At 41.9% G+C, this 24,263-nt stretch overlaps 1 protein-coding gene across 1 annotated transcript in view; it reads left to right on the top strand.

The window, feature by feature from the left end:
- The window catches only part of TLN2 (talin 2), a 229,757-nt gene that overhangs the window by 52,787 nt on the left and 152,707 nt on the right, over positions 1-24,263 (top strand). The window contains exons 17-23 of the mRNA XM_006831575.1: positions 3,783-3,950; positions 5,307-5,601; positions 9,534-9,700; positions 13,758-13,886; positions 15,215-15,328; positions 19,144-19,257; positions 22,149-22,283. Coding sequence (XP_006831638.1) covers positions 3,783-3,950; positions 5,307-5,601; positions 9,534-9,700; positions 13,758-13,886; positions 15,215-15,328; positions 19,144-19,257; positions 22,149-22,283 — 1,122 coding nt within the window. The remainder of the gene's footprint in view (positions 1-3,782; positions 3,951-5,306; positions 5,602-9,533; positions 9,701-13,757; positions 13,887-15,214; positions 15,329-19,143; positions 19,258-22,148; positions 22,284-24,263) is intronic.

Here is a 24,263-nt window from a genome sequence, read left to right as displayed (position 1 = left end):
ACTGCAAACCTCAAGGTCAGCAGTTCAAATCCACCAGCTGCTCCTCGGAAACCCTATAAGGGTCACTATGAGTCGGAACTGACTCAACTGTACTTAACAACAACAACAATAACAAAAAAGGAAGACTGGAACTGACTCCACGGCACGTAACCACAACAGTAAAATAAGCACGTGCACCTGGTCCAACTGACCTACACATTCTTAAAGACTCCTGTTCTTAACCTGGGGATTGCCTGTAATGAGAAAGCAAACTTCACTGAGACATCAGACATGAGATTGAAGGGTGTTATCTTGGGTCCCTTGTGCTAAATTTTTAATGAAAAATTCATTCACGTGTATCATGCATTATCTAGAAAATGCACTTTTTTTCTCTCTCTCTCTTCTAATTGTTTGTCAGTATTCTGGATGTTCTTCAAACACAGAAGTAGAGAGGACCCCCCTCCATTTCCCACCTAACTTTTACAATTATCAGTTCGTAATCAATCGTTCATTTATCTGGGGCCCTTTTTAATGGGTTCACCTGCATTAATAGAGGCCACATAATAGAGTGGAAATATGTGTACACCCATACAAGTGTACATATATAGCCTAGGCTTTTCTGTGTTTTCAGAGGTGGTTTTATTTCTTGGGTCCCATCCAAAACCACTAATGTGATGGCAAGACTTTTTTGTGACTCTTCTTTCAGGGACATAGGTTATTTGTCCTCCCGTGAACAATTGGTTCATTGCACTGCAGTATAACCAACCGCTCTGCAACTCAGACAAGAGCTTAACTTCCAGCCTCCCTCCATCCTGGCCACCAGACACCAGAGTTGGAGCTGCCGAGGTCTTCTGCTAGAGAGATGCAGTCTGAGATGAGTTTCTCTTCTAGCTGCTTGTGAGCCACGGGTCCTTCCCTCTTTGCCTCCTTCTCTTTCTTAATTTTGCATCCCAATTAAAGCTTGGGAGTTTAGCATGAGGGCAGGTAGTTCTTTATAGGCAGGTACCTACTTAGCAATTGGGTAGATTTGTGATTCAGCTGCTGGTCTACTAAGCCTAATTGCCTTGAAGTGGTTCACTTACTTCCCTGAGAAAGCATTATTGCTTCCCCCAAAGTCTTTGGGAAGACTTACAGGGAAGTCACATTTTTAAGAGCTCTCGTGCATCATTCCTGTATATTTTAAAGCTTTCCTCTCCTTTTTTTTTTTTTTTTTGCCTTTGAGAGATTATGTTCGTTGTGGATGAATGCAGACTCTACTTCCTGATGTTTGTTTCTATTCAGGCACACTAGGGAAGCAGGTTCAGGTTTAAGGGGATAGTCCTGCGGAGTCCTGCTGAGGCTTTGTTAACAGGGAAAGGCCCGACTAGAATGTTTTCCCTTTCTGTAAGGGGATACTACAAACTCCTCCACTTGTGGGTAGCCCCTGACTTACTGACATTGGATTCCTTACTCTGTTTTTCTGACTCTTGTTGAGATCCTATCTTGGAGCTTTTCTTGGGTTCTCAATGTACTGCATGCTCCCAGAGTTAACAAGGATTGATTTTACACAGGCTACATAATAGTGGTCTTGTTGAAAAGTTAGACAAAGGCTTTGTCAGCAACTATAGCTGTAGTATCATGTTCTCTTTCTCATCATAGGGTTGATTTTTTTGTTTTGGTTTTGGTGTGTTTTGGATTTTGTTTTTGTTTTTACAAAATTAATAGGAGGAGTATGATTTCTTGAATGATTCTAACAAACTCTTTACCTCATGATTCAATACCATCAGACATGATCCTTGTGTGAGGAGAAGAAATGGTAGGACCCACTTGGAAAGTTATTTCTTAAAATCTTTTTGATAATTTGTGATACTCATGCAGTTTACACTAGACCTTGAGTTCAGTGTTCACAACTGTAACTTTGCAGACCATCTGGGAAGCTGTCCCTAGGAGCTATGTGGTAGCCAATTGCCAGGCAGATTCCCTAAAGCATCTTCAAGGTTTGTCACAATTTTGTTGTTGTTGTTAAGTTCTGTCAAGCCGGTTTTGACTCATAGTGATCTGCATAGGGGTTCTGAGACTTTAAATCTCCACGGGAGCAGAAAGCTTCATTTTTGTCATGCTGAGCAGCTGGCTGACTCAAACCATGGCCCTTATAGTATATTGTTGTTGTGAAGTGTTGTTGAGTCAGTTCCGACCCATAGCGACCCTCTAGAGGGTTTCCAAGGAGCGACTGGTGAGCTTGAACCACCAACCTTGCAGTTCAAACTGACTTTGCAGTCTAGTGCATTAACCTACAGCGCCACACCAGGACTCCATGGTATGTAGTCCAGTGCTTATCATATGGAGCTACTGCACTCCCTTCAACACTATGTTGTTATTATTAAGTGCCTTCTAGTTGATTCTGACTCATAGCGACCCTGTATAAGGTCTCCGAGGAACAACTGGTGGGTTTGAACAGCCAACCTTTTGGATCGCAGTCCAGTGCTAATCCTACAGTGCCATACCAGGTGCCCACTATAGGTAGGAGTAATACGATTTATTTGGATTTTTCCTTAAATATTGAACAGCCATCAGAGATCTAAGAAAAAGATTGATCTAAACTATTCCTTTACCACTATTTGGTTTTTGTCTGGGTAGATTCAAGGGTTTCAGATATCGTCTTGATGAGGTTTGTCTTTGTTCTCACAGCATTAATACTCTTTCTATTGTGCCATCTCATAAAATATCTCATCGTAAAGACTCTGTGGGTGTCCTTTGCCTTTTGAATCCAAAGTGCATTTTTATTATCTGATGAATTAGTAAAGACTTCTGGCCACATTTCCCAGAGGGAAGAAAGCCTTGATATGTTTGTGCAAAATAAAAATGGCTCGTATGTACGTGACGGCATCTCCAAACCAAATAAAGTGCCTTCAGTATTAAAAGCAAGGAAGTCAATTAATTATAACATTGGTTATTCTTCAGACCAAGCCAATGGGTGACAAGTCAGGCTGGCTAGATAAAGGGGCTTCATCCATGCAAGGTCGGGAGTTCAAACTCACCAGCTGCCTGGGAAACCCTATACAGAGTCACTATGGGTCAGAACCGACTTGATGGCACTTAACAACAACAACATCCTGCATACAGATGCCTTTGCAATGAATAGAAACATAAACTTATCTCTAAGGGGTCAGAGCATCTTCAGTCAGGTCTGTATGGAGCTGGCTCTCTTCCCTCAGTAATGTCCCTCTCCAGCAGGCTACAAAATAACTTCTACTCCCTTGGCTATTGAGCTGTAGGATTGATGCCAGTTTATGTCCAATGTTGCCCTCTGGAGGCAGAGACATAGCTGGCTTTCTGATGATAACTTAGAAGAAACGTAAGAGATAGACGTTCAAGTTACAGTGAGGCATGGTAATGGTATGGCCATGAATTGACACCTTCTTGCAACGCATGGCACTTGTGGCATCTGGATATATTTTCAAGCTTCTCCTGATCGTCCTCATTGATTTCATATCCACGAACTGTGGTAGAGATTCTTAGTGTCACATAAGTGTGTGGACACGAACCTGTAGTTAAAATGAAAGCTTTTGCCCCAAATTAACCTACTCATTGGGTATGTAAGAGACTATTTTATTAGGATGTAAGATTCCTTGTTTAATCACCTCTGAGAATGAGTTGATAGTTCAGAAAAGTAAGTGGAAAAGTAACATCTAAAGTGCTTACGGGAAAAGATCAAGTGGAATTTTAATACACTGTTTTGGTAGAAGCCACTTTTAATGTGCAGGCTGTGATTGTCCATTAGGAAGAACAAAATAACTGAAGAATTTTTGGTTCCCTTTTCTCAGGATGTTTTAATGAGTTTGGCGAAAGCTGTTGCCAATGCTGCCGCCATGTTGGTACTAAAGGCGAAGAATGTTGCCCAAGTAGCTGAGGATACAGTCCTGCAGAACAGGGTGATTGCTGCTGCCACCCAGTGTGCCCTCTCCACCTCCCAGCTTGTGGCATGTGCCAAGGTAAGCCAACTGGTACTCCCAACCCTCTACTAAATGTCACCTATGTTTCTGCCTTCATCCTGTCATTTGGGTGGCACAAACAAAATGTGTTAAATTATTCCAAGGCTTGAAGTTTGCTTCAGGTGTCTTCTTAGAGGTTGTTGTTGTTAGGTGCCGTGGAATCGGTTCCGACTCATAGCGACCCTATACAGGGTTTCCGAGACTGTTAATCTTTATGGGAGCAGAAAGCCTCATCTTTCTCCTGCAGAACAGCTGGTAGTTTCGAACTGCTGACCTTGCGGTTCGCAGCCCAATTCGTAACCACTACGCTACCAGAGCTCCTTGAGGTAATAAGATAGAATTGTAGTATTGAGTTGTCCAGATCTGCTTTTATCATTTGTTCTTTGCAGAGTCCTCAGGCAGTTGGTACTTTGCTGTGTCTTATTGCAATTTCTGTCTGCATGTCTCTGTGTCTCCCTGTTGTTTGTCTCAGTATGTCTTCTTCATACATGCACACAGAAGGTTCTTTCACTGTGCGGTGCAGCATTATCACTGGGTGCAGAAATGTTCCTCAGAATTTTTGAGAGCCCTTTCTACATTGCATGGTGTCAGAGTTGTCAGGTAGGGGGTGCACACATTAAATCTCCCCAGTTAAACCTGCAGATGAAGCACTGTTATCCCTCGTGGTGAGGTATTAGGTAAACAGCATCCACAGAAGTGAAAAATGTCAGAATCAGGATTATAACTTAGGTCTGTCCAACTCCAAATGCCCTTTCCATTCCAATACATTGTGTCATCACTGAAGTGATGCGTCAGAAGGTGGGAGAGATGGTGACATATCATGTTGTTCAGATGGGTGATCTGACTGAGCCTAGCATTTCAATTCTTATGGTAGGACTTGCACTATTAACCAGGGGGTATCCTTCGTGGTCTCCCTCCTGTTTACTTTGTTCACTTTCTTGGGATCCACAGAGAGTTATAGACCTCCTCCCCTGTTCTTTAAATTATCATAAGGCAGAATTCCAAGTATCTTTGGGAATAGAATTATAATTCCAATATGTATTTTGCTTATCCTAGCTCAGAAGACTTAATTCAGGGAATCTGGCAAATATTGGAAATTTCTCTCTGTAGAAGTGGTGAGTAGTATTGGTTGCCATATATCACTACTCAGCTATGTCCTAATGAGCAGAACATCTAAAATCACAGAGGTAAAGCAGGATGGTGAAGTATCAAATGCCTTTACCATGGGTTAGTTTAGTTCCTGGTCTTCTAAGGAACTGAGACCCAAGACTTGAAGGACCTCAAAGGAAATGTCAGTGGACACTGGGCACAAGGGTCATTCTGCAAGACCCCACCCCTGCTACTGTCTCACTGCAGGTGGTGAGCCCCACCATCAGCTCCCCTGTGTGCCAGGAGCAGCTGATTGAGGCCGGCAAGCTTGTGGACCGCTCAGTGGAAAATTGCGTCCGTGCGTGCCAGGCAGCCACCGATGACAGCGAGCTCCTGAAGCAAGTTAGCGCAGCCGCCAGTGTGGTCAGCCAGGCCTTGCACGACCTTCTGCAACATGTGCGACAGTTTGCCAGCCGAGGCGAGCCCATCGGCCGCTATGACCAGGCCACCGATACCATCATGTGTGTCACCGAGAGCATCTTCAGCTCCATGGGCGATGCTGGTGAGGACTGGGCTGTGGGAGTCGGCGGGGGGATCCGCGGAGGTGGAGAGAGCATGTGTGTGGAAGGTGCCGGCTGCCTGTGTAACCGGCCAGGGCACGTCTCACCAGCCTTCCCCAGAGGCTCCCACTCCGTAGACTGGGAAATAGAGGAAGACTGCTAATGGACCTTTGATAGCAACACTGAAAGACTTTACAAAACATAAAGTTAATTTTTTTTTAAAGATGTAGATTCACAATAAATAATCTTTCCATCTATAATTTGAAAGGTGTGTCTCCCTCCTATACCCAACCTGTCATGTGAATAAAAAACAAGACAAAAATGAATTGAGCTCCATAGGGTTTTCAATAGCTGGCTTTCAAAAGTAAATCTCCAGGTCTTTTTTTCTGAGGTGCCTGAGGGTGGACTTGAACCTTTAGCTGTAGGGTTGGTTAGCCAAGCCTGTTGATCATTGGCACCACCCAGGGATTCCAGCCTATCACTTGTTTTTGTTATGTGCCGTTCCGACTCATAGCAACCCTGTACAGGGTTTCCGAGGCAGTAAATCTTTACGGGAGCAGAAATAGATGGTAGTTTCGAACTGCTGACCCTGTAGTTAGCAGCCCAATTCGTAACCACTACGCTACCAGAGCTCCTTCCAGCCTATCACTACTCCTTCTAAATTTCTGTTTTATCTGTCTAGGAAGTTTTTTCTTCCTCTAGTCATGCACAGGGGTCCTGGTATGGTGCTGTAGGATAAGCACTGGATTGTTAACCATAAAGTCAGTGGTTCAAACCCTTCAGCTGCTCCTCACAAACCCTATACAGGATTGCTATGACTTGGTACTGACTCAATAGCACTTAACAACAACAGTCGTACACAAGGTCTTTGGGTAGTGTAAACAGGTTTTCACTCAGCTACGAACTTAAAGATTAGCTGTTCAAAACTGCCCATCAGCACCACAAAAGATCTGCTCTCATAAAGATTGTTGTTGTTGACAAGTACCTTCAAGTCAGTGCCAACTCATAATGACCTTGTATAAGGTTTCCAAGGAGCAGCTGGTGGGTGTGTGGTTAGCAGTCCAGTGCTGACCTTACAGCACCACACTAGGACTGTTCTGTAATATTATAGCCACGGAAACCAGGGAGCAGTTCTACTCTCTAACATGCGGTCACTGTGAGTCAGAATGAACTCGATAACAAGGGATTTAATTTATTTTTTCTGTCTCTCTCTCTCTCATACACACACACATACACACTCCAAAACCCCCTCTATATAAAATGAAATTGTGCTATATGTACTCCTTTGCAACTTTCTCACTTCCTTTATCTTAGAGACCTTTACATGCTAACCTGTATCGGAATCTTTTAAATTATTCTAGTCTACAAATGCATCATGATTTCGTCTATCAATTATATTTTATTGGGCAGTTAGGTAGTTTCTGAGTTTTCCTGTGTTCATTTTGCTTTTACAAAAGTTGTAATATATATCTGCATGCAAAAATATGTGTGCTTTTTGAAGTATATGTGTAGATGTAGAATAAATTTCTGTCTTTGAATTTCTGGGCAAACAGACTTTTTCATGGGAGCACAGTGGCTCCGTAGGATAAGTGCTGGACTGCAACTCACAAGCTTGGTGACTTAAGCCCACCAGATGCTCAGTGTGAGAAAGATGGGATATGTTCTGCTCCCGAAAAGATTTAAAGTCTCGGATTGCTATGAGTAGGAACTGGCTTAACAGCACTTAACAACAACAATAAAGCTTGTACATATTTTATTTTTAAAAGTTTTTATGAAATGTCTTACAACCCTACCAGTTAGTTTGTAACAACCTGCTTTCCTACTTCGTTTCCAAAAAGTAGCAGAACTTTTAAACAAGTATTTTTCAGAAAACCATTTTGTGCTTTTCCATAGCCTTCTTAAATGATTTAAAAAGTTCGGAACTCTCCACACATTTTTGTTGTTGACCCCTCCATTTTGAAAAAGGTTTAGATTTTCAGAAAAGTTGCCAAGATAATTGAGTTCTGTATTCCCTTCCACAACTTCCCCCACTTAAGCATCTTTATCTAACCATGGCACATGGTTAAGTAAGAGATTAGCTTTGGTACCTTCCTTGAACTAAGCTACAGACATGATTCAGATATTACCAGTTTTCCACTGTTATTCTTTTATTGTTCCAGGATCCAATCTAAGATACCACGATGCGTCTGACACATTTTGAATTTTATAGAGGCTCCCCCTCTTATTAATTACACGGTGTCAGCATTCTTGTCTACTGGCCTTTGGGAGATACATTTGGAAAGCTTTATTTGTGTTGTTGCCTTTTGTACTTCTCCCACTTCCAAAGAGAAGTTGGAACAGATTTCAATGAAATTGTTGATACAATAAGACTGAATAATTTGTAATGCAAGATCAGCACCAGTACTGGAAGAAACTAGAAAAATGACAGGGAAAGCTCTTGGCCAAGGGAAATCTTAGCATTTTAAGCATGAAATTGGGATCTATGCTTCCTATTAACCAGATCCAAATGACACAACTATAGTTATACTTATGTGGTATAATTTAACCCAAAATTTAAAAATAATTTTTCTTTGGCACTGCAGGACAATGTACTAGACCACACAGTTGGTTTGAACTACAAGGTCAGTGGTTCAAACCCACCTTCTGCTCCTTGGAAACCCTACACAGGGTCACTGAGTCAAAACCAACTCGACAGCATTTAACAATAACAAACATTACTCAGAAAGCTTATTGTGGGGAGTTTTGTATAAGTGGCTTCCTTTTTTTTTTTTTTTCAATTTTTATTGTGACTTGAGTGATAGTTTACATGGGAGAGCATCAGCTTTATACTCATTCTGTCGTATTTCGTTTCACTGCAATTGTTACAGTCCCCTCCATTCATCATCATTCAACAGCATTTGCTTCCATTCCCTGTTTTGTTTTGTTGTTGTTTTTATGTACACCGAAGCATTCAGGAATATAACCATTCACACAACCAAAGAGTATACCCTGGAAACCTGCTCTCTCCCCAACGCCTGCCCCAGCCGCCAGCATACAACCCCTCTCCCTCCTTGAGTCCAGAGTCCCCAGCTGCTCCATCTCTCCACATCATCATCTGTGACTGCTTCTCTGGGTAGGGTCCCACACTCTGCTCTTCTCCCTTGATGATCCCAGGGTCCTCCACTCCTGGACTGTAAGATCAACCACTCCCCTCCTTTTGTTACAAAACATCTACCTTGATATTTGCAACATTTATAAGTGGCTTCTTAATGTGAGGTGGTTCCAACTCAGAGTGACCCTATTTAGGGTTTCCAAGGCTGTAACTCTACAAGAGCAGAAAGCCTCATCTTTCTCCTGCAAGTGAATGGTAGATTTGAAATACTGACCAACTCATAGTCCACTACACTGCAGGGCTCCAATGTGAGGTAAACAGCATTTTCTAAATCAGTATTTACTAAAAGTTAAGCTACATCACAAAGACATATAATTCTTTTTATCTGCTCTCTCTTTACAAAGTATTTCTTTGTGGTGGTGGTTGTTTCGTAATCACCAATGGATTTTACTCATTCTGCCGGTATGTGGCCAAGTACAACACTACTCCGTAATGTTCCCTAGGCTATCTCCTTTTGGGGAGCGTATTGCTAGGTCTTTTCTCTCATGGAGTATCTGGTGGGTTTGGACCCCAAATTTTTTATTTAGCAACTGAACACTTAACCATTGAGCCACCAGGGCTCTTTGATTCTTTATGCCATAGTTGTCCCACATTGTCAGAAAGATTCAATTTGGCTATGTTTTGGTGTGCAGTCCTGCACAGAGAGCATTTTCAGTTTGGGGCCTAATTCAGGTGCAGTGTTTAGGACTTGAACTTGGATATGAGACTCAGTTCTCTTCGACCAGAGGAATAGGAACAAGACTACTGAGAGAAACAGACTATGCCCTCTACCCCATCGTCTAGGTGAAATGGTGCGTCAGGCCCGAGTCCTGGCCCAAGCCACTTCAGACCTGGTCAATGCCATGAGGTCAGATGCGGAAGCTGAAATCGACATGGAGAATTCAAAGAAGTTGTTGGCAGCGGCAAAGCTCTTGGCCGACTCTACTGCTCGCATGGTGGAAGCTGCGAAGGTATCGCAATGGGTTTGTGTGATTGGAAAGTTAGTATTACCAAGATTTAGGATTTGGAAGGTACCTTCAAAATAGAGGTTTTTTTCATTGTTTGAAACCTATATGAACCTGTAACCTGGGTCAGGGGGGAAAGGAGAAGGATTAGGCTTATGAATGAAATTCTTAAGAGGGTGATGCTGAGAATGGCCCTGCTTCCCAAGAGCTTTTTCCATTGGGTCTTCACCATTGGCTGTATTGAATATGGTGATTAATTTAAACTTGAGGTTTTCAACAGGAAATTTGCCTAGCCCCGTTTTCTTCCTACACCTTTAGTTTTACTTTGCCCTCCATTTGACTTCTCAGTCCTGTCAAGATTGTACCTCATATAGTGCTTCACTATTCTCCCATTCCCAGTGGGAGCTTTGAGATACGGCTGTGAGGAAAGAGTTTGTGAGTTTTGATTGTTGTTGTTGTCAAGTACCATGGAGTCGGTTCCGACTCATAGTGACCCCGCCCCCCTACACAGGGTTTCCAAGGCTGCAAATCTTTATGGGAGCAGAAAGCCTCATTTTTCTCCTGTGGAACAGCTGGTAGTTTCGAACTGCCAACCTTAAGGTTAGCAGCCCAATTCGTAACCACTACACTGCCAGAACTCCTAGCTGTACTATATTGCATGTAAAAGCTCGTCATTCTTTGCCATACATGCATAATGCTTACATAGGTACTATAGGGTTTTCGGGGTTTGTTGTGTTTTTATTTATTTATTTTTTTCTTTAAAGTTTAAAAATGGTTCCAAGCAAACCATTATGTTAGCAAAAAGTTCTTTGCTGGAATGAGGAGAACCATAGAGGAAACCTAATAAATCTCTTATTATTATTTTTTAATGTTTTATTGTGAATAATGTGATAGTTTACATGGGGAAACATTAGTTTTACATAAAATCCTATCGTATATCATTTCATTGTCATGGTTACAATCCCCTCCATGCATCATCAACCAACCAAAGGGTACATCCTACAAGTCTGCCCCCCAGTCATCAGCACACAGCCCCTCTCTCTCTCTGGGTCTAGAGTCCCCAGCTGCTCCATCTCTCCACATCATTGTCTCTGCCTCCATCTCAGGGTGAATCCCTTATTTTATAGATGAGAAAAGAAAACTCAAATAGAGTAATCCTAACATTCCATAATTAAGACTGAACCAGGCCCTGGTATGTGGTATTGTCCAAACCAATTCACTGAATGCACAAAATTCCAGAAACTTATATTTTGAGGAGGCTTCAAATGGTTCATGGAAGTCAAGAGAGAAATTTGTGGAACTCCTAAACTAGGTCCCTTCATCACCCTGGAACTGAACTTACCAACGGTTCAATTTTCAGCCAAGCAATAGATAGGCATATAGGGTGAATAACAAGGTACGCGAACCATGTGAAGGGCAGCATTTTCCTAAGCACAAAATTCAGAAGGGTGGGGAAAAATGGAGAAATGGACACAAGAACCACGAGGAGAAAGTGGGATAATTGAGGTTGCATTTAGGGGACTTCTGTCATTTAGATGAAATGAAGTGTATGATTTGTTGACTACAATTGATGCCTGCTCTGTAAACCTTTACTCAATTTACAATAAAAAGTGTTTTTAAAAAGTTTGGGGAAAATGGAATTAAAGGAGAAGTCCACAAAATTTTTGAAGCCCCTTCTGTTTATATTGCTTTTGATTATTTATACTAGTTGGGACAGCATTAAGTGTTTTGTAAACTTTTAAAATCTTAGTTTAATGCTGTTGGTCTTGAAAATACTATTTTAAGGACTAGTTAATTAATTGAAAGCAAAAAAAAGTAGGATAGTTAGACTTCTAAAGAATATATTTAATGTGCAGAGGAAAAAATAGTAGCAGATTTTAGGTCAAGATTACTGCCCCATAATTAATACATTTAACCATAAAAAAGACATAGTTGAGGAAGGACCCAGAGCACACCCACATCAGTGCAGAATTATTGTTTACCAGCTGCTCGGTATCCAAAATTAAATTGGGTGTGCCACTTGAAGCAACATTGGAAGAGTAGCTTACAGAATGTCTGACTTAAAAAATAATAAAATGACTTTCAAAATAATAAAATGACTTTCTTAAATGTGCAAAGGAATTCAAAAGTGGACCGGACAATCCTTTCTACATGAAATGCAGAAATATATTTTTTAATTACTAGAAAAACAAAACCAAGATAACGAAAGTGGTTAATGTTCGAAAGAATAGAAGGTTCTGTTCTAGAGATTGTCAAGGCACATCCATCCGTCACAGATGTTAAAACACTTCCACCCAATATGAATTGCTATAAACTCCATGGCCACAGAGTTGGTTCCGACTCTTGGCAACCCGATAGGACAAAGAAGAACTGCTCCCGAGGGTTTCCGCTTCTGCAAATCGTTACAGAAGCAAACTGCCTCACCTTTCTCCCATGGAGCAGTTGATGGGTTTGAATTGCCAATTTTTTGGTTAGCAACTCAGTGATTAACCCACTGTGCCATCAGGGTTCCTTGAATTGCTATAACTTATGTAAATAATGAAAAGAAATAGTTTCTTATGAATTACTAAATTTGACAAATTGTCTGTTTTTAAAATCTAGACTTTCAGAAAATTTCATTTTGGCACATTGGCCTGTTGTCTTCTGCTGTCTGAGTTCCCTGCCTGTGAGCAGAAACTCGAGCTGTTATACACCAAGCTCTAGTCACAAAACCACCAGACACTGTGAGAAAGGTCCTGGTTGTAAGTGAATGTATTTTTAGTCTTTGTTGAGTTAGTGTAGAATAAAATCATATTCCCCTACATCACCTATCTGAGCCCCATGTGGCTCTGTAGGATAAGGACTGGACTGCTAACCACAAACCCACCAGCAGCTCTTGAAGACCTTATAGAGGTTCTTTATGAGTTGGAACTAACTGAACAGCACTTTTTAACAACAAGCATCACCTTTAAGGACCTCTGGTAGCTTGGTGGATTACATGTTGGGCTGCTAATCATCAAGTCAGTAGTGTGAATCTACCAGCCTCTCTATGGGAGGATGAGACTTTCTGCTCCCTTAAAGAGTTACAGTCTCAGAAACCCTATACAAGGTCGCTAGGAGCTGGAACCGACTTGGTGGTACAACTGCACCACCACCACATCACCCTTAGAGTCTCGGTTTGGTGCTGTCAGATAAGCACTGGACTGATCAGATAATCACAAGGTCATCAGTGAAACCTCCCAGTCCACCAGCCCTTCCTTGGACACATGATTAAGGGGCCGGTATGAGTCAGAAAGAACAGCATCACCTTTAGCCGTTCCCTACTTGGAAACTCAACCCATCTAAATAAAATTCTCTTGGATTCTTAAGACCTTTCCACTGGAGCCACATATAGTAAGGGCAGTGGAATCAGAAAATGAAGGTGTGCCCATGCGCTGTGTAGTCTTTTTCTTTCCCTGCTAGATTATAGGCATCAGGTTTCTCCCATAATTCAGTTGCATCGCGTGCATCGCGTACCAGCTTAACTTTGGTTCTCATGCTCTCTAGGAATGAGTCATCGGTGTGGTCTTTCTGTAACATTTCCTTGTGGAATGATACTACTGCCCCTTTGCTCCTGCTTCCTCCACCCCAGACCACCAAAACATCTAGATGTTTATACAAGAATCTTAATCCTTTCACATCTCTTAACACTACAGGGAAGGAGAATCTTTCATGTGCCTTTCATGCCAATTGCAAGTACATTCTCTGAGAGATTTATTGAAGATGGAAGGAAGATTTAGCTTAATTTTGTTTAAACGGTAGATTTTTTACCACACGTTCATTTGTATAGACAACCAAGCCTAGGATCTCAAGTGTTTAATTATTACCACTGGATGTCTACTGCTTAGTGGTGCTGTTTTGAAATATCCCCTGGTAGATGTATTTTGTTGTTAAAGGAAACATCTTTATCATAAAGATAACGCTTGCAGTATTTAACTTTCCCTTCTAAATTCTTTCTGTTATTAGTGGTGGTGTGTGGTTGGAGGGAGAGAAAATGGAAGGCATGAATTCAGCATCTGGGGATTCTTTATTTTCCAACTTGCAGGGGGCTGCGGCCAACCCCGAGAATGAGGACCAGCAGCAAAGGCTTAGAGAAGCTGCTGAAGGCCTTCGAGTCGCAACCAACGCCGCCGCCCAGAATGCTATTAAGAAAAAAATCGTCAACCGACTAGAGGTCAGCAAACAGGCTGGTTTTCTAGGCTATCTATTTCTAGGTTGCAAAGACTTATTTGAAGTAAAAAAAATTAATAAAGGAAGCTAAAATCAAAGTTTTAGCAACATAGTTTCATGATTTAGGTAAGATGAAGACACTGATGAAACTTGAGGATTTGTTGCAGTTCTGACTTCATGGAAACTCCATGAAGCTAAACATCCTGATGGGTTTTAATACCCAGCAATAGAGTTCAGAATTTTCTGAAGTACGATGGTTTGATTCATTGATTATTTTTCATTAAAGGAGGTCTGAAAGTAGAAGGGTGCTTCAGTTTTTTGATATCTGTCTTGTTGGAGGCAATGCCTTTTCCAGAGTGTCCCATGGAAACTAAGAGTTTTGGGCGAGCAGAGATGGGAGGTCAGAGGTGGGTGGATGGGTATGGGAGGAGTTGGAAGAAATAGTCTCTTAAGGGAAAAAAAAAAAAAAAAAGACAATAGAAATAGATCTAGACAATAGTAGAAAACTGGAGTTCTGGTGTGGCCATGTAGGATAATCACTGGACTGCCAGCTGAAAGTTTGGTGGTTCAAAGGTCAGCCGCTCCTGGGAAACACCATACAAGATCGCTATGAGTTTCTCTCATGAATGTTAAGACTCAGTGGGTTGGGGACAGAGAACCTGCCCTTTGAATAAGGAGTCCCTCCCTAAACAGTCAGCCTTAGCAGACTGTGTATGTTGAGGCTGACTCCTACAAAGGATACAGTAAACAGCCATCTCACCTCCTCTAAGGGCCCCGGAACCTTGCTCCGGAGACCTTTCTATTGTACCAATGTTCTGTAAGGGTACTGGCCTTTTTCTTCTTGGTAGTCCACAAGAGAATAGGCCCAATTAACTACTCCAGAGGGGGTGTGTCTGTGAATTTCAGAACCGAGGTTTCTCTGGGTACTGTGTAAGGCACAATCACCAGTGCTCGTGCTTGCCCCAGAGTGCGGCCTCCGACTCTCCCTCCTAACAACATCCAGACCTGGTGTTGCTTATCAGTGCCATCTTGGCCTTGGAATGGTTCTTTGTCTTTTTTTGAAAAAGACAAATGAATGCAGGCCCTTCATCTTTCAAGCACGCCTGTCTTTATCACTTGTCCCAGAGAACGTAAACCAAGCAAAGATAAGAATCATCTGTGATTTTTAAAAGTCAGACTCTGTGCGTGGAGTTCTCTTTCTCACTTGGGGGAGCTGCCTTCAGTGCCCCAAACTTGTGTCAGACCTTTAATGGAAGTGACATGTACCCTTGTGCTGCTGTGTGTGTTTGCCTATGGAAACCCTGAGTCACACTCTCTGTCTCGCCTTTCTAGGTTGCAGCCAAGCAGGCTGCAGCTGCAGCCACACAGACCATAGCAGCCTCCCAGAATGCGGCCGTTTCCAACAAGAACCCTGCGGCCCAGCAGCAGCTGGTCCAGAGCTGCAAGGTGAGGCACCAGCTGACCTCGAGCCAGTCTATTGTAGCTGACCCTGATAGCATTAGAACGCCAGGTGCCCTGGTAATTTGGTTACTACAGACCAGCCAGTGTCCTAATCCAGTTTGTTCTGGCTCCCATGTTCCAGGTGCATACACATCTGCTTTTTGTCAGCCAAGTGCGGGGGCTGTATTTGGAGAGAGAGAGTATGCATGTTTTTCCAGCATTGTCTTTCCTTTGTCTGGAATCTTTTCTTTCTTTTTGAGAGAGCAAATCAGAGGAGGCTCAATGACAAGGCCATTTTCGGACTCTGAAATCGTAATGAAGCATTGCATTTCCACAGTGCTTTTCTCCCTTTGCGAGCCCGGTCTCCACAGTCGGTCTTAACTCTCGGAGCAGGGTTTGATTTCCTGCTCTCCACTGATTACACCCTCAGTATTTATTTCATCCTGTCTGGCCTCTGTGACTGTGATGCCTTGGTGTTTTCTGTTGTCACCCTTTTGTCTCTGTTTTCTTTAGTGGTCCTGGGCATGGACCAGAGCCGGCTCCCTAGAAAAGGGTGCAGTAAATAGCTTTATGTCACATCCTCTCTCAGGAGACCCTGGATTGTATCAGACACAACATCTAATTGAGTAGCCATTGCCCACACGTTGCCAGTGTGTCTGAGTGGGGTCCTCTGAAAGGATTTGCAGTTGATAGTGGGAGCTTAGTGGGGAGCTGTATTTGTTGAGCGTCAGTTTTGAGGGGTAATTCCCCAATTTCTCAGTCTTCAAATCTCCTCTGTGAAAGTAAGATTCACATGTGAGGCGCATCACTACTTCTCCCTCAGAAATGGCTTTCCTGTTTGAAGGGTACCCTCTAATCCTGCTCACGGGTTTTCCAGGCCAGCGCCTTTGTTGGAGAGTGGCTGTTCCAGCAGAAAAGCCTGAGGGATACAAGAGGCCCTGGACCGCTGTCTCTGGTATTATGTAGCAAGGCCAGGCCCTGCTGTGGGAGAGCGGCTTTGCCCCAAGGCCTCTGTGCAGCTACTGCGTCTCAGGAAGCACATTCTACATGAGTCCTAGAAAGCGCTGCGTGATGAGGAACTCCTACCATTTGCAAAGACACTGAAGGCACAAGGCCTCTCGGGATCCTTGCTAGGACATGGGAAGGTTAGAGTTTACCAGGTTGCTTGGACATGGGAAATGGACATCCAATTACTTGGACCAGCAGTTTGGAAGGAGGCCTAGGATAAATCTCATGGACAGATTTTTTTTTAACCCTTGTTAGAAGGCAGAATAAGTACAGTGAAATTCACTATAATTATTCCATCTGTATTAAGCAAATAATCCAAGAAGCTGGACTATACAAAGAAGAGTGTGGCATGAGGATTGGAACAAGATTTATCAACAACCTGCAGTATTCCACGAACACAACCTTGCTTGTTGAAAGCAAAAAGAATTTGAAGCAGGAGCTCTGGTAGCATAGTGGTTACTAGTTGGGCTGATAACCTCAAGGTCAGCAGTTCGAAACTACCAGCCGTTCCGTGCGAGAAAGATGAAGCTTTCTGCTCCTGTGAAGATTTATAGCCTCAGAAACCCTGTACAGGGTCACTATGAGTTAGAACCGACTCAGTGGCACACAACCATCACGCCTACCATGATGAAGGCTAAAGACTACAGTCTCAGTACGGATCACACCTCAACAAGAATAAAACAAAATTCCTCACAACTGGACTAATAATCACCATCATGATAAACAGAAGATCAGCATTGTCAAGGATTTCATTTTACTTGGATCCACAATCAACGCCCATGGAAGCAGCAGTCAAGAAACCAAATGACGTTGTTTTGGACAAATCTGCTCCAAAAGATCTCCTTAAAGTGTTAAAAAGCAAAGATGTCACTTTGATGCCTAAGATTGTGCCTTACCTAAGCCATGGTATTTTTAATCACCTCTGGTAGCGTAGTGGTTACGAATCGGGCTGCGAACCTTAAGGTCAGTGGTTCGAAACTACCAGTTGCTCCATGGGAGAAAGATGAGGCTTTCTTTCTACTCCCGTAAAGATTTACACCCTCGGAAACCCTGTACAGGGTCGCTATGGGTCGGAACTGACTCGACGGCACTTAACAACAATAACATGTGCATGCAAAGAGACCTGATGTGGCTCTGTAGGGTAAGCACTGAACTGCTAACCACAAGGTTGGCAATTCAAACCCACCAGCCACTCTTGAAAACCCTGATGGGTCTCTAAGAGCCTGAACCAACTTGATAGCATAGCACACAACAACAAAATACAGGCAAAAGCTAAACAATGACAAGTAAGACTGAAAAAGCAGCAGTGTGCTTGAATTGTGGTTTTGGCAAAGAATATTTAGTGTACACAGACAGCCAGAAGATGCACAAATGTGTCTTAGAAAAAACAGCCAGAATGCCCCTTGGAAGCTAAGATGGCAAGAGTTTTTCTCACCTGCTTTGGATGTGTGTCAAGAGGAACTCATTCCTGGAGAAGCACATCATGCTTAGTGAAGTAGAGGGTCAGTGAAAGAGACGGAGACCCCCAATGAAATGGATTGGCACCATGGCTGCAACAATGGGCTTAAACCGAGTAACAGTTGTGAGGAGGACACAAGATTGTGTTGTATTCTCTGAGTCAGAACTAAGTCGGCACCTAACAACAACACAAAGGGGAATCCCCAGGAAGACACATGACCAGGATGCTCTTGGCATCAATTGTTGTTGTTGTTGTTATGTACCGTGGAGTCGGTTCCGACTCATAGTGACCCTGTACAGGGTTTCCAAGGCTGTAAATCTTTACGGGAGTAGAAAGCCTCATCTTTCTCCCGCAGAACATCTGGTAGTTTCGAACTGCTGACCCTGAGGCTCGCAGCCCAATTCGTAACCACTACGCATCATCAATTAATGAGATGGTATATAGGACACAGAGGAGAGAGATGGAAGAAACACATTGAAGGCTCCTCTCTTAAGGAAAATGTGGGAAAGGGCCACTTTAAAGTAGTCATACCTCGAGAAAGCTGACCCTTCTGCCTTTACCCTGGGTGTTGGTTTCTCCTGGTTGAGTGAGGAGAGGTGCTACTTGAATGGGAGGAAGAAAAGCAGGATAGACAGAGTATGTGCCTGCCAAGTAAGAAGTGGAAGTGTTTACACGTGCTAATTGTTGAACGTTTCTCCCATTTTCTTCTGTTCATGGAACCTTATGATTTTAACCACCAGTGAATTCTGTAGTTTCTTTAGTTTACATTTGAAAAGTGTAGTGGTTACAAGTTGGGCTGCTAACCTCAAGGTCAGCAGTTCAAAACTACCAGCCATTCCACAAGAGAAAGATGAGGATTTGTGCACCCGTAAAGATTATGCAGGGTAGCTCTGAGTTGGAACCGACTCCATGGGATACCACTACCACCACCAGTGAGTTAGGGTGGTGTGAATTGCAACTGGGAATTTATTTTAAGGTGTCATCATGAAGAATTGTCTTCTGCCAAGGGTTTCGGGACCTCCCAAACCACAGTGTAGGGCCTGTGTGAGACAAACTATTTAGAGACTAAGACTGTTTATAAAGACTTAGCTGGTTTGACATGCTGTGTAATCCTGCATGCTGTGGCATCGCCCTGGAATACATAACCACCTGTTGCCATGGAGCGGATTCCAACCTATGGTGACCCCACGTGTCTCTGAGTTGAACTGTGCTCCATAAGCGTTTCCATGACTGGGATCTTTTAGAAGTAAAATAGCACATTCACAAAGCACATCTCCACGGGCCATTTCCCATCCTCTTTTGATCATTCCACCATGCTGAGAGGGCTCAGTTTCAATTTTCCTTGCTTCCTTAGGCAGTGGCTGATCATATACCTCAACTGGTCCAGGGGGTGAGAGGGAGCCAAGCTCAAGCAGAAGACCTCAGTGCCCAACTGGCCCTCATCATCTCCAGCCAGAACTTCCTCCAGGTAACAGGAATCATTCACCATGGTTATTCCCAGAACCCCCCAGCTCTGGGACAGGGGAACCCCTTAATGCCTAACAAGGGAGAATCACTGAATCTTACAGCAAAGTCTGTGCCAGGATGCAGACCTGGAAGGTCTCTTCATGTTTCCATTTTCAGGAGAGAGAGATTTAGCTTGGCACAGTGAAAGGCTGATGATATTGCAGGCAGATTGTCCAGGAAGATAACACGTAACCCATTTTTCTTGGCAGTGTCGTATTTATTTCTACTCAAAGAGAGAAGCCATGTAATAAGTTGCTAGTGATAAACAGTTTAGTATTAGTTACTGCTTTAGTACAGCTAGTTCCCAGAAACCTTGATGCTGTTGTTCGTGGACTGGAAAGAAAGAAACAATTGGCACATCTTTTCTAAAGATGTGATTGTTCTTTGTAGCGCTTGTAAACTTAGTAAGTATTGTCAGCCTTTGTTGGGTTGAGGGATTCATTTTAAGGTGATTGAATAAAATGATAGTATTAACTTGTATGAAACGCCTTTCTTACATGCTTGATGTATTCAAATGTTTCTACTTATCAACATTTGCTTATCTACCTGTATCCAATAGTCAGTTCATAGAATTAGATTTGCTGTCTCAACCCTTTTTAGTTCAATCTGTAGTTGTAGAACCCAGAGATACTGATGTTTGGCTAATTTTCTAAATGCCACACCTAAATGAAGCAGAGAGAAACCATGAACGTTTTGATGTGAATTATATATATACAGGCGTGTGTATGTGTATATCTATTCTTTTATATTGGAATTCATTATAGATAGAGCTTTTTGTGACATTTTATGTGATTTTGATGAGTACTTATTACTTTAATTATAAAATATTTAATTTTGTCACAAATACACAACCTATAATGTGATAAAAATCTTTATAGGTATGCTCAAATCTTTGTTCCCTTCTTGAATTAATTTCCTTAGGATAAATTCCTAGACATAGAATTGCAAGTTCAATCCTGTCTTTTGGGCATTGAGAATCGTGGCTTATACAAAGTTTATCTGTTTTCATTCGGGTGGTGAGAGAGCCCAGGACAGCTGTGTTGTCCTCGCTGTTGGCAGGACTGAGGACAGTGTGAAGACCAGTGCAGATGTGTTTCTAGTTCCACTCTGTCCTTGCCTTAGTCTTTCTTTTTCTTGTGTTTTTAAAATGTTAGTACTGTAGAAACATAAAGATTAAAAGTAAATTAGGAATGGCATTGACTTATCAAAAACTCTGTACATTTAAACTTCCTATTCACATGGCAGAATGACCCTTCTTGAAGGTTTGATGAGTCTAAGCATATAGCAGAAGTATAAAGAGAACACTTTTTACTATCTTTTCCAAGGTGGGGAATTAAGCATTCAAATAAATACAAGAGGGCTTCAAAAAGTTCATGGGAAAAATGGAAATAGAAAATAATGGAATTTTCCCCAAAACTTTTTGAAGCATTCCCCTCCCCCTTCTTTGTAAGTGTATTTTGCCAGTTTGCTCAGCTAAATTCTTTTTTTTTTTTTTTGCATTTCCTTAATTTTCACAATGCTGAACATTTTTCACACATTGTAGTTGTTTTTCTTACATGAATTATCTGCTCATGCTATGCTCTTACACACTCACATACTGGTTTTTCTTATCAATTCTCATGAATTCTTTGGGTATGGAAAATATTAGCTTTGTCCTTAATATTTATGAACATACTAAATTGTTATGACTTTACTAAATCATAGCTTTATGACATATATTTAAAGCCTTAAAATTATGTGTACTCTTTGATCCATAAATTCCACTTGTAAACATTTATTCAAAGAAAATTGTAAAAGTGTATAAGAATTTAGTTCACAAAATGTTTTATTACACCATTGTTTATTTTATTTGGAAAAACAAATGAAAACATGCTGAACAATAGATGGTTGGGAAATGTTGGCAGAGGTACATAATTGAACACTATGTAGCTACTTGGAGCAGTGCTGTAGAATAAACACTTGATTACTAACAGCAAGGTCAGCGGTTCAAACCCACCAACCTGTGCAGAATCACTATGAGTCAAAACTCACTCAATAACACTAAACAGCAATAGCATATAGCAATTTAAAAGATGTTGGTAAGTGCCATACAGTTGGGTAGCAACCCTGCATAGGGTTTCAGAGAAGTGGCTGGTGAGCTTGAACCGTAGGCCTTCTGGTTCAAGCGGACTTTGTAGTCCAGCGTATTAACCAACAGCACCACATCAGGACTCCATTTAAAAGATAGACCAGGGGAAACAAGGAGATTGTAAATAAAATTAATTGAATGTTCTTGTTTTGAAAATAAATATATATTTGTGTGTATACGTTCACACAGACATATATATATATATATACATGGTGAAATCATTTAGGGTTGTGGAATATGAGGTGATTTAATTCATTTTGCATATCTGTAGTTTTGTAACTAGTCTATCAGATAAGTTTGTGACAAAAATTAAAAACTTTTCCAAGATGGACAAAGTAACCTATTCAATAAAGTGCTCTCTTTAAAATCTGCTGTCTGAGTATTTCAGGCAGCTATCTGAGTTTTGTCTGCCTCACCCTCATATGCACATTTAAAAAAATGAAATTCCTTGAAACCACTTCCCTAGAGTGTCTAATTTCAATGGCACCGTTTTGAAGGAAACTAGATGATTTTTAAATTCCTTTTTTTATTTTAGGGCAAAATACAATAAGGCTTCACAAAGTTTGTGGGGAAAATGGAATGAAAAGATAACGGAATTTTTTCATGAACTTTTTGTTGAAGCCCCTCGTAAGTTCTGGCTGACATGGTGACCATGGGTTTGAATCTCAACTCCTGTGACTCTTGCTGCCCAGGAGTCATGTGACTCTCGGTTCCTCTCCCTACAGCCTGGAAGTAAAATGGTGTCCTCTGCCAAAGCCGCAGTACCCACAGTGAGTGACCAGGCTGCAGCCATGCAGCTGAGCCAGTGCGCCAAGAACCTCGCTACCAGCTTGGCAGAGCTACGCACCGCCTCACAGAAGGCAAGTGGAACTTTGTTTGCGGTTAGCACCTCAGGGATGGAGTTTTTTAGATCTTGCTGCTGGTGTGGACTTGGGGCCAGGCAGGGCCTGAGCATCACTGGACATGTTTCTGGGCAGAGTGATCTATTCATTTGCAGGACTATTGAAGATACCCTTGTGAATTTGCTCTTAACAGTGGGAACTTTGTTTACACCCTGTGGTTGCAGATGACTGTCATTAAACTACTTTAGGTTTCATTCTTAAGTCACTCTTCCCATACTGAAAAGTGATCCATCTACACTGTCTCAAGGGAAAAGTCGTGTAGTCATCAGATTCTTAGTGCCAGGTAAACTGTGAGCCAAATGAGTGACCCAAGTCTTCTAGGTATCAGCTTGTGAACTTTTTAAAGTATTTTGGCAGTAAATCTACTTTGGCAGTGGGGGGTTATTCCTATATCCTTTTTATATTTACCTTTTTTCATATCTTACATGAGGGTATCAGTTTAACACGGTCTTCAATAGGCCAGAATTAGGCGTAAAGTGACTTTCTGTCTTTGGAACTGGTCAATTACCAAAGATCTCATTCTTTCCCAGTTTGATGGGATGTTAGCATGATGTCCTAGTATAGATCAGTTTTCCCTCACTGTAACAATCTCTTTATGGAAATGGGCAGCCTGATAACATGGACGAGAGGAAAAGGAGTTAGAATATGAGCCCTGTACTACATAGCTTTAGGGTAGGTTCAATAAAAAGGTCTTCTGATCTTTGCTTCTCAGTGGGAGGTCCTGGAGTCACCCCTACCAGAATTGTCTGGGATGCTTATTAGAAGGTGGAGTCCTGAGTCTTTGCGTCCAAGCAACCACATCACAAAGTGTAATCTCTGATTGTAGAGTCTAAGTATCTACATTGTAACCACTGTCCTCAGTGGGATTCAGGCACAGACTAACATTGAACAACTGCTGTACAACAGTGAATCCCATGGGATTCACATAAGACTGCCCACTGGATACAGGAAGACACTGTGGGAGGCTGAAAATGTATTTTTAAAAACATCTAGATACAAAAAGTTTGTGGAAAATTCCACGAAGCTCTCTCATATCTATGAGCATGTAGTATAAGGAAATAAATACAGGCTCTGGATTGTGTGCGTTCAATTTCTGGCTCTGCCTTGACTGATTTTGTGATCCTCTGTGTGTATCTAGCAATACTGGCATATAGAAATCACTCCACTAATATCTCCTGTCACTGTTGTTACAGTTATCTAATAAAGAAAAGAAATTAATGTATAGTTATATGTATTATGTGTAATTTGGTAATGTGTGGATTGATGGGTTACCATCAAAGCATTGGTAGACCAATGTTCTAAATGATCAGGAGAAGGAAGTCGTTTTCTTGCAGCATATTGCTAATAAAAATACTTTATCATCTTAAATATGAAAAGATATTTATCATTTTGTTGTTGTTGTTAAGGACCGTGGAGTCGGTTCCAACTCATAGTGACCCTGCCCCTGCACAGGGTTTCTGAGGCTGCATATCTTTATGGGAGCAGAAAGCCTCATCCTTCTCCCGCAGAACAGCTGGTAGTTTCAAACTGCTGACTTTGAGGTTAGCAGCCTGATTCGTAACCACTATGCCACCAGAGCTCCTTATTTATCATTTAGAACTTGTAAAAAAGAGTGTGTGCAGTTGAGACAGACTTCTTTCCAGAGATTCTTCCATTCACCACATGCCTCCGAAGCCTATATGTGCACTAGAACTTGGACAGAGCAAATGAAGAATTCTTTTATTCCGAAAGGCAAATGCATGTCAGATAAAAGTAACTTTAAAGACATTTGAAGTAAGTCTAATTATGAGACACTCATAAATTGATTCTGTACACAAGTTAGGACTACGGTCCTTACTGAGGATAACTTTGCTCTCTTAAGAAATACTTCTTTACCGTTGAATGATGATGCACAGAGGAGATTGCAATCATTGCAATGAAACAGTGGTGTAAAGCCGA

This window comes from Chrysochloris asiatica, unplaced genomic scaffold (assembly GCF_000296735.1).
Source record: "Chrysochloris asiatica unplaced genomic scaffold, ChrAsi1.0 scaffold00004, whole genome shotgun sequence".
NCBI classification, from domain to species: Eukaryota; Metazoa; Chordata; class Mammalia; order Afrosoricida; family Chrysochloridae; genus Chrysochloris; species Chrysochloris asiatica.
This window is presented reverse-complemented; position numbering and strand designations above follow the sequence as displayed.